At 34.8% G+C, this 11310-nt stretch overlaps 2 protein-coding genes across 3 annotated transcripts; one reads left to right on the top strand and one right to left on the bottom strand.

Moving 5' to 3' along the window:
• The first annotated feature begins 2204 nt into the window (after positions 1-2204).
• Positions 2205-4167, top strand: LOC120085550 (Pentatricopeptide repeat (PPR) superfamily protein). The gene has a single exon (XM_039041578.2). It carries the CDS (start codon positions 2337-2339, stop codon positions 3570-3572), a length of 1236 nt encoding a protein of 411 aa, XP_038897506.2. The 5' UTR covers positions 2205-2336; the 3' UTR covers positions 3573-4167.
• NTMC2T6.1 (Calcium-dependent lipid-binding (CaLB domain) family protein) lies at positions 4087-10176 on the bottom strand. 2 transcript variants are annotated; one of them, XM_039041576.2, is made up of 13 exons: positions 9447-10176; positions 9001-9184; positions 8684-8758; positions 8351-8494; positions 8042-8137; positions 7795-7926; positions 7260-7412; positions 7060-7101; positions 6815-6863; positions 6055-6147; positions 5777-5960; positions 5479-5602; positions 4087-5302 (listed from the first exon to the last, which is right to left on the bottom strand). In XM_039041576.2, the coding sequence occupies exons 2-13, from the start codon at positions 9115-9117 to the stop codon at positions 4292-4294; spliced, it is 2220 nt and encodes a 739-aa protein (XP_038897504.1). In that variant the 5' UTR covers positions 9118-9184; positions 9447-10176; the 3' UTR covers positions 4087-4291. The 2 variants fall into 2 exon arrangements, with proteins under 2 accessions (XP_038897504.1, XP_038897505.1); XM_039041577.2 differs by having other exon boundaries at positions 8042-8165; positions 9447-10096.
• Positions 10177-11310: the final 1134 nt, after the last annotated feature.

Raw genomic sequence — 11310 nt, 5'->3', positions numbered from 1 at the left:
TTCTTTGTTCTGCTGAATCATCCCATGGATTTGTGCAATGAACATACATGGAAGAAAAAAGGAATAAGCTTTTCTTATATTCAAAAAATCTAATTTCTAATTTTTATGAAAAAAAAAATCAATCAATTTTAACCACCGATGCAACTCGTATTAACACAAACAAACTAATAATTCACTCAACATTCAGCCAACAAAATATTAAAAACCCCGACTACCCAAATCGAGTTCTAATGTAGTATCGAGTATAAATTATATGAAAATAAAAAACACAAAAAGAGGAAAAAAAAATTGGATTGCCACGTCACGGCCACACCATTCTAGATACCATTTTTATCATACATTTTTTAAAATTTCAACTCAGTAATTTTGAATAGTTCATGAAAGTTCAAGTTCAAACAAAAAGAAGAGTAGTGGGATATTTTATAAGGTAATTGTTTTAAATGAAAAAACTATTAGAAATATTTTCAAGAGTAAATAATAAAATTTTGCTATATTTAAAATTTTTTAAAAATAAATTTTCATATATTTTTTTAAAAAAAGCTCAATTATATATATATAATTCAACCCAAAAAAATCTCCATTTTTTCAAGTTTCCAATAACTATAAAATTGATCAACATGAGTATTTAAAACCTCGATGTTAAAAGATACTAAACCAAAAAATATCTATATTTATAGAGTTGATTTCAATTATACTTTTGAACTTTGGAAAGTTTTATTTAAACCTTCGAAGTTTGAAGTTTTTTTCAAAGTAACCTTAAAAGACTTTTGTCGTTAAATCATGTACAAAAAAAATTATTCACATAAGTCGATACAAACTCTCGGTCTAAAATCTAACAATAAAAATCTATAAAAAAATGTTTTTGAAACAAACTTCAAATTTAAAAAATTAAAATGAATCTAGTAAAAATTTAGGGATATAATTGAGATGGACCTACTGTTCCAAAGGTAATTTTGATAATTTAACCTAGGAGAAAATTTTTTTTTTGGTCCCTAAGTATTGAGTCTAGTTTTTATTTGGTCTCTAAGTTTCAAAAGTTAACACATTAGTTCTTTTAAGTTTTGAGTTTGGTTCTAATTTAGTCCTTAAATTTCAAAATATTACAACTTTAACCTTGAGAATTGAGTTTTGTTTTAATTTGATCCCCCATGTTTCAAAATTTACACTTTTGATCTTGATTTTTCATTAAATAATTATTTCCAATCATCAATGTTAATGTCTATTAATTAGTTTAACACAATTATGCAGTGGAATTTTGAATTTAATTTAAATAGTGATAAAAAGTTATCAAATTTAATTAATTATAATTTTAAATTAATTAATAGACATTAACATCAAATATGAAAAAATGTATCTTTAGTGAAAAAATCGAAGTAAAAAATGTAAATCTTGAAATCTGGAGACCGAATTGAAACAAAGCTATAATCTCAAATCTCAAGGTAAAATTATAACATTTTTGAAACCTAGAGCAAACTATATTGAAACTAAACTCAAAACTTAAATGACTAAATGTATAACATTTTTAAAGTTAAGAACCAAATAGAAACTAAACCCAAAACTCAGGATAAAAAGATGTTAATTAACCTAACTAAATAAGGAAAATTGGTACCGATGACCTCAGGGCCATCTTGAAATTTGACCCCACTTTTCAATTTACTTGATTTTTTTTGGCCTTTTATCGATGTTATCATCTAATGATTCACCATTTTAATCCTTCTTCCTTCTATCTCTTTTCTTTATTTATGCCTTTCTTTTTTTTCCTTATCTTTTTGATGATTTCTTTTATTTCACACCCTTGTTTTTTTTTTAGTAATTTTCCTTTTTTCTTTCCCGACAATTTTCCCCTTTTTTCGACGAGATTTCCTTCCCACCCTCCTTTCTTCAATTGCCCTTCTTTTCTAGTAATTTCTTTTGTTTATGTCGACGTCTTCTTCTTCTTCTCAAATCAAAGATGTAAGATGGAGTGTGAATCAGAACGAGAGAAAAAAGTGAGAGTGGGACCAAGAAACGAGAGTGAGAATTCAAATGAAGAAAAAAACTATAAAATTGACAGAGGAAGAAGCGAGAGTAAAAAGAAAAAGAAGAAACGAGAGGAATAATTCAAAAGAGAGCAACGTAAATTGGAAAACGAGTTGAAAGAGGGAGAGAAGAAATGGAAAGGCATTTTAAGGTTAAAAAGGAGACTTTCGTATAGGACGCAGATAAGGATAAGGCCAAATTGGAATGGGGCGAAATTTGGAGTTGAGGCTTGAATAGAGGAAAGTATAAAAAGAACTTGCTTTCGTTGGTACCAACTCCCATCGGTACTCTGCATCTCCATCCCCAACCCCATTCCAATGATCCTTCCTTCTCTACGCCTCACTCAACTCTCTCTCTTAAACTCCATTTTCTCTTCATCGTCTTCTTCGATTCCTCTTCATCTTCTTTCTTCTTCCTCCTCTTTCTCTACTTCCTCTAGACAACCCTCTGCTTTTTCCCATAGACTCAGCCACAGAGATTGGTTATCTCCCAATGAAGTCATCATAATCATCCAACAAATCAAACATCCTCCCTCTCTCCTCGCATTCCTCCACCAATGGTCGAATCGTAAGGACTACAAACCCAACAAAGAAATCTACACTCTCGTTGTGTCCAGACTTGCAGAGGGCCGCTTGTTTGATGATATTGAAAAAGTGATGTTGAGAATCAAAGCCGAAAGGAATTTCCGCTTGTCCGATGATTTTTTCTATCATGTTATCAAGATTTATGGCCATGTTGCCGGTCGTATAGGTAAAGCTATTGATACCCTTTTCGATATGCCCAATTATAACTGCTGGCCTAGTCTTAAAACCTTTAATTTTGTGCTTAATTTGCTTGTTTCGGCGAAGATGTTTGATGTTGTTCACGAGGTCTATATGGGTGCTCCTAAGTTGGGGATTGAGATTGATGCTTGTTGTCTCAACATACTCATTAAAGGGTTGTGCGAGAGTGGGAATTTAGATGCTGCACTCAAGGTGTTCGATGAATTTCCTCAACAGAGATGTACTCCAAATGTGAGAACATTTTCAACGCTTTTGCATGCGCTGTGTGAGAATGGGGAACTAGAGAGAGCATCAGAGCTTTTCTCTAAAATGGAAAATGAAGGTGTTTGCCCAGATACTATAACGTTTAATATATTGATTTCGGGTCTTAGAAAGCAGAAGAGAATTGAAGAGGCAATAGAACTTTTGGGGAGAATGAAGCTGAAAGGTTGCTACCCCAATGCAGGGACTTATCAAGAGGTTTTGTATGGCCTGCTCGATACAGAGAAGTTTATCGAGGCAAGGGATTGTATGCTTCGGATGATTTCGGGCGGTATGGAACCAAGTTTTGTTTCTTACAAGAAGTTGTTGTCTGGGTTATGCAAGAAGAATCTAACTGAGGATGTGGATTGGGTTCTGAAACAGATGGTTATGCAAGGTTTCGTCCCAAAAATGGGGATGTGGAAAGTGATTTTACGTTGTATGTTATCAGGAAATGAAGAATGCACTGATATCACTGATAAAGTAACTGAAAAAGTTATGTTGCTTGCAATGGAAGATGGCGTGATGTGATGATGTTCTTCTCTGTTTATACGCTCTCACTGAAAATCGACCCATTTGACGACCGTGTACAAAAGATCGAAGCACTGGGTAATGTTATGGACACAAGCTGATCAACACTTCCCAACTTAGCTGCTATCTATTACTGAAGAACAGACGAATCTCTTCTGCAATGTGCTCCGGAGTTGAAGATAATCTAAATCCCATTTTAATTTTTTATTTTTAAAAATTAAGTCTATAAACATTCTTTCTATTCTTAAATTTTATGTTTTATTATGAAATAGGAAGAAAACAACACTTCAGGAAGAAATTCTCACTTTGTTGCAGCTAAGGCGCGGACAATTATGTCCGGTGATGAGGATAATTGAAGGAAGCGGGAAAGGGCCCATTGACTCAAATTCAAGAGAGATGGAGTTATTTTCTAGTGGCAAACTACCTGTGCCGATTTAACTAGGAAAATTGATGCTTTATTTATTGTGAAAATCTGCACAAATAACTTCTTTTTTTTTTTTTCGAGGAAACATCCAACACAAATAACTTCTTAATCTCTATAAACTTTGCATGTTTAAGGGTAATAACATCTCTATTCAATTTACAGATTCTCAAACTTCTACATGTTTCACATTCTTTTTACCTACAAACTGTACCATCTTTCAAATAACCAAAGAAGTAGCAACTATTCTTCCATCTCCTAAATTCGATTCACCAAGTTCAGGTCTTTGAAGTTCCAATCATTTGTCACCGTTGATTACTGGTTTATCATCCTCGTCATCTTCGATCTTTTCCAAGTGAGCGGCAGCAGTAGTTCTATCTGCTGCTGATGGTTCATTCTCCTTCACATTGTCACTCAAACCAGTGGGCGACGCATTTTCTTTCTTAAAGGAGCTGTTATTAGGGGCTGCGGCTTTGGCTTCATGGATAACTGGAACTCCTACAATTTTTGTTGTGCTGCAAGCAGTTGGTGTATCAGGTTCATCATCAGAAGATTCTGATTCCACTGCAGTATCTCTCTCATTCATTCCTAACGAATCACGTTGGAATCTTCTCGACCCTTTGCGTGAAAATGCATATTTAATACTACGAGCAGATTTCTCAGCCTGTCTGAAAATGCTTTTTGCCATGCCTTTCACATTACCACCCTTTCCTGGACTCTCTGAATCGCTACCATCGTTGCTTGACTTCCCTTTTGATATTGATATCTTATCAGAAGCAGTACCAGCAATGTTATCTACAAGAATAACCTTCACGCCTCTCTCGGCATTTGCAGCCCTAACATTGACATATTGGGGGGATTTAGCAGACTCCGCTAAGCTTCCTGATCGATCCTCATCTCGAGGACTCCTGTGAAAAACTGAACTCAGCTTCCTTAGTCCCTTGCGAACTGATATCTTCCGATGTTTTTCCTCAGGATTATCATCAGTACTGCTTGAATCATTAATACAAGATTTTATCTCACCACTGCTTACAGATTCATTAGGCTCCCTAAGGATTTCAGTATCAAGCCGCCGGGTTCGTCCCTTCCGAGGCTCCCAAGTTTTTGGAACTTCGCTTCCTGGACGGTGGACCCATATTCCTGTCTCCTTCTGCCCTTCGACATCAATGGGCTCAAAATTGTCAATCCCTCTTTGCGGCTCCTCTGATACAGGTGAGATTGAATCCTTACCATCCTTGGTCTCACTTTTAGGGGAATCCTTGTCCTCTTCCACATTCAAGGTTTCTCTCTGAGAAGGATACTCCTCCACCTAAAGTAGCATTACATATCAATAAAAGAAAACCACCTTTCTTCTGTTAGGAATTACATTTTCCAGTAGAACTAAATTTAAAAGATCCTTTCCTAGGCAACACAAATTCGACTTTTTAACACCAGCAGGAGACGAGAGAAAAGGAAACATGGAAGCGAAAGGGAAAAGAACATAACCTTCTTTCTGTCTTCAAAAACAGTGATTCCAAGGTGCAATCGTCCTGTTTTAATGTTTTCAAGAGGCAACCATATATCATGTCGTTTGCCATCCCTCAGGTCTGCAATGCAGACAGAGCAATTCCTGCAAATAGAATTTTAGATTGGATTTGAGCATACCAATGAAGGATAAAGCAAAGGGAAGGATGAAAGTGAAGACAATAAGAACTACACATCAAAACTCATTTGAGCTATGGTCACAAGATCAAACTTGCAACAAACCGAATATATCATAGAAGCTATAAATTTGGAGACAAACCCAAGTACGTCGTCGACAAATGTGTCCTTGTCACGAACTTCAATAGCAAGCACATTTTCTGACTCCCAGGTGACAATTGGGATCTTGAACTCCTCGCGCCACTGTGGAGACAGCGTTTTCCTTTGAATTTTGGTTCTGAATCTGTAAGGACCCAGTTGACCTTTTACATACGGATCAGCCAGACCTGAAAGAAAGCTTATATTGTAGCCAAATTCACCAGTCATGTAAGAAAATCATCAGAACTATAATACAATAAGGGGAAGTAATGTTGGACGAACCATTTAGATCAGATGGCTTCATGTCTGCTCCTTCAACAACTTCAACTATCACATAGGCAACTGGCTCCTTCACATTTACAGAGAACCAATTTTCTGGAAATATAAGGTCATAGACAAGGAGAAAGATCCATCAATATTGAAACATACGTAGTCATTTGAAGCTAAACAACATGCTGTATGATACGATTATCCGTATACAGGAACTCAAAATAAGTAGGCAATAGAATTACAAGCTAAGAGTTTTGCAGACCACGAGTGATGAATATTGAAAATGGAACTTAACCATCTGAGTAGAAAAATTTCATACAAATTAAATACACCTCACTTAGTATACATAAATTTTGAAGAACCAGCACAGTACTTCCAGGCATCTTCCAATCATTTTACAGTTTGGAGTTTCAACCAACAGTATAATATATGAAAATCGAACAACTTTTCAGCAGTAATTACAGGCTGTTGGCCTGTGATTGGCATACAATATATCATACTACGATAAATTATAAAATTAATTGTTGCAAGCTTGCTATGCAAACCGTGTGACTGCAGCCAAACGAGTTTAAACCATTCCAAAATAGGAGAATTATCGTGAAGCATGCTGCACAAGGCTATAACTTTCTTAAGCATGCTACTTGACATGATTATGAGAAAAACTAAAATAAACATGAAGGCGTTCTTTCTATTCATTAGGTTATGATTGGCCACTCTTCTAAAATTTCATTTGACCACAGTTCCAAGTTGTATTGTGTTTAAAATAAAGTACCTGGCTGTGGTGAAATGAACTTCTCCATGTCAACCACCAACATATTGGGCTGCAAAGATTAAGATAATTCAAAAACTTGGTAAATACTGTTGAAAAACATCTTTAGTAACATGAAATCTGAACACAAGTGTACATTTGGAATATAATTTGATTCGTGCCTTTACAATTTTAAATTATTAAAGAATGAATGAAACTCAAAAACTAAGAATGTAGGTGTTATCAAAGATCGAACTCTATTACTCAACCTCAACGAGTGTCTGCTCAAAGGCAATGGACAAAAGCTTATCCTGATTAAAAAAAAAAAACCAAAAAAAGGAAAAAAGCCGTACTTAGCCCCGAGAATAAGAACCACAAGCAGTAAAGCATAGCTTAGCCAGAAAAACCAAAGGAAAAGAAAGAAAGAGGAGATGAAGTTAAAATTGCTAAAATAGAAGATGAGTAGTACCAGCCATCCAGCAATTCCCGGAAGTTCGGTAACATCAAGACCATGCGTAAAGATAGGTTTGACAGTCATCTGAAAGTATGGAGGCTCAGCAAAACATAATCGTATACGGCCGAGATATGGCCAATCCCGAAGGAACTTAACACCAACCAGAACCTTGAGAATGAACATGAAAAGTGATTGGAGTAAAAAATATATACATCTACACAAAGCTAACTCAAGCACTCCCCACTGTCACAAAAGACATATTAGGTTTGCACGTGATGCAAAGTGCAAATCATACCAAATCAGTATGGAGAAGAACAAAATTCTTACAAGGAAAGGACGCAACTGCAGACAAGGAACTGAAAAAAGAGGCTTCAGGAATAGAAGTTGACTCAGGATTGAACTATACAGAGTCAAAAGGAAACCTAATTACTCCTAAGACAGTAGAATCTGCATTTCTCACAATATCAAAGATCAAGCAAGCAGAATTTGTACACTTCTACTTTTTGACTCACAAATTACACCATTATAAACATGACAACAATTTCTGTACCTTTCCTTCCACATGCATGCCTGTAAGATGTAACTTTGCCCACATTCCAAATCCTAGTCTTTTCCTTAGCTTCACACCAAGTATTGCACTCATGTCATCAGCTGTAAGAAAGTTCATTCCTAACTCCAGAACCTGTGAACAATTCATTCAAATCTGATAAATCTCGAAACTTCAAAAGACAATATGTATGTGTGTGCGCGTGGGTATAGGGATCCTAATCCAACAACCACAAAAATGTAATTCCTACCAAGTGATCATCCTCGCTAGGCTGACGAAGAACCCTCATTTCGGTAAACATAGGTGGGTTTCTTCCCAGATATAGATGTTGAACCACGGCCTTCTTCTGCAATTATACACTGGTCATCAAAAATCTGTATGGATATAAAATTATGATTACCAAACGATGAGAACAAATCATGTCCTGGTATATTCTCGCATCTCTCGAGTTCGCTGGACATATTGATGGAAGTTTTATATTGGGAAGTCATTTAACAGCTGAAATTAAGTTGTATCGATCTGAGAAGTGGGTATATAAAGTATCAGATTGGGATCATACAGCAGTCCATGGTTTGTACTTCTCCAAGAACCAAGGAATGATAGGGAGGAGAATCTTCTGAGAAGCAATTTGCTCCATGCATATAGGCCAAATCTTTTCAACCGCATGGTTTAACCACCTAACTGTTTCAGAATCTGTAAGAACCTGATGTGAAAGAGAAATCACATTCAATTTAAATCAAAATGAAACAATAGTATTTAAATTTAAAAAAAAAAGAAAAAAAAGAAAAAAAAGAAAAAAAAGAAAAAAGGGGTTACCCCTTCAACTTCTCAGTAAATAAACATTTGTGATTTGTTTTATGAATTCTATGTAAGAGAGGAAAAGAAGTCAAACCCTTCTCTGGTTAGCTTGCTTTCTCTCCTCAAATTGCAATTTCCTCCTCAGTTTAAAAAAGAACCGCTCGTGCACCTTTCCAAAAGAAGAGTAGATGTTCATTAGGGAAGGAAGGAAGATCCAACCAAATCATAAAATGAAGCTTCAGAGAAACACATTCAATGAAAGACGATGAGAGTTATCCAGATTCCTAAGAATCTCAAAAGGAAAAACTACAATACATTAGAAACAGTTATCTGATGATTCACAACACAACTTCACACAAAACAATTGAACATGAAAATCAAAAAGATGATAACAGACATGATTAAAATTACCAGATAGAGATAGATGAGGGAGATGAAATATGCGGCAAGATGGCAGCAATTGAAGGCGGAAAGTAGCCAGAGAAGAAAAAGGACGAATCCCACATGAATCATAATCGAAACCTCCATTAGAATCAACCTTCCTCCAAATCCCACTTTTAAGATTGAAAGAAAATATTACCTTCCTTGACACTTCCTGTACCGACAAACAATATTCAATAGGATCAGCTTACTATAATCCACTTTTCCTTTTTCTCAAATGGGCTCCACCAGATTCAAAAGGAGAAAAAAAAAGGATAAAACAAATATATATCCAAAACCCATTAATGGAACAACTTCAACATTCAACATTCAACATTCAACATTCAACCCACAAGATCAAAATCAAAAGAATCGAAGATTTGTGAATCTCTAATCCGAACCTAGACCAAAAAAGAAAAACCCAAATCAATACTTACTGAAATCACCAATAAGAACCAAATCTCCACACAGAAACCTCTTCAATAAGAACAGACGAATCCAATCCCATCCATTCAGTGGAGACATGGGTTCTGAAATCCTCTGTTCATCATTCCTCTCGACAGTAAAAACGGTGCCGTAGGATCGAAGAAACCGTCGATGAGAGAGAAGGAATTGTAACAGTTGAAACTTGAGAGTAAGTTACTAAGCTTTGGATTGAAACTTCAAGCACGTGTCCGATACGTGTCGACATCGGAAGAGAAGACACATAGAACGAGTTCTTGCTACAGCCATGACTGACCTGGATCTTCTTTTTCCCCAATTGGGTCTCTCTCTGATCAAATGGAATCAAGAAATTCCAACAGATTTATCCATTAAAGCATGCAAACGAATCGATTTTCTGGGTTTGAAATAAGCCCTTTGAAGAAGAACATGCCACTCGGTACTATCCCATAATATCCATATAATTTCTGTTTTGGGGAGAAAGAAAGAAATGAAACAAAATTCCTTTCGTGGATAGAATAATCGAAGATATATGAGTTCGAGAACTTTTGACTCGAAATAAAGTGGGAATTTTATGAAATTAAATGAAGATTGATTGAGGGATCAAAACGATTCAACAGGAAAGGGATAGCTGCCGACTCAATTCTTCGAATTGAAAATAATTGCCGTTGAAATAGTTTATTAGAAAAGTTTTTTTTTAAAGGGAAAGATATTTTTTCGCTCAAATACTGGTCTAGTTTTCATGAAAATTTTCATAAAGTAACTCAAATCAAAATGTTTTCTATGACGGACCTTTTAGGACTTAAAAGGTCACAAAATAACGAAAAATGAACCTTCAATAAAATATCAAAGTTTGATAAATAAGGACTTAATTGAAATAAGACTCAAATTTAAAGATTAAATTGTAACATGAAATCTATGAACTAAATTGAAATCAAACTCAAAATTTAACGATTATATGTGTAATATTTTGAATCCTAGAACCAAATGCAAACTATATCCAAATAAGTCGGGTAAGGAGTGAAGTTGTTAGTTGTGAAGTCGTGGAATCCATATCATAAGAAGTTAATAAAGCATGAAAAATAATATATATATATATATATATTTAATCATGAAACTCACTACTCCGTCAATCAAATAAGAAATGTAGTTCATAACTCTATGTCACTCCCCAACTTCATAAACCAAATATGGTGGTGTAAAATGTCGATGAGATCTCGTAACTTTCTTAGTTTGTGATAATGGACCTATAAAAAATATCGAAGATAGGTTCTTGATTTAATTATTATTTTGAAAAATTACTTTTTTTTAAAGAGTTAACAAATATTTTCCTCAATGAAAATTTAGAAGAAAGAAAAGTCTACGTGGATATGCCAAGTGAAATAGGAAAAAAAATTGCAAATTCAAAAGATCTCTATGTCTAAAACAGTCACTCATGGCCCAATCCAAAATTTTTTTTTGAAATTGTAAAAAATAAAGGATATTTTTAACAAAGAATAGTATCAAAGGTGGCCCCATTCAAACAAGACTTGATATTTGTTTTGCAATTAACTTTGCAAGCCGATTTATGAACAACTCCTCTGAAAATGAGAAGTCTTTCTCTCAATTACATCAATGAGAATTTGAACCTATCCTTATTCTAATGTCAATAACAGAAACAATCTATTTCTTTGAAGTTTGGTTGACATTTTTTGTCGGCTCATTGCTCATCATTACGAGTGCTATATTCTTCTTATTTGTAAAGAAAGTTTTTATTTCACTGTTACCCTAGTTTGCTTGTACAAATTATGTCCCTTTAAAGTATAGGTCAGTAGTATAGAATTCGAAACATGTTCTTGTAAGAAGCAACCTAATACAAAA

This window comes from Benincasa hispida, chromosome 9, assembly GCF_027475165.1.
Source record: "Benincasa hispida cultivar pf3 chromosome 9, pf3_genome.v1.1, whole genome shotgun sequence".
Lineage (NCBI taxonomy): Eukaryota > Viridiplantae > Streptophyta > Magnoliopsida > Cucurbitales > Cucurbitaceae > Benincasa > Benincasa hispida.
The sequence above is the reverse complement of the archived record's forward strand: the minus strand, read 5'-3'. Positions and strand labels throughout refer to the sequence as shown.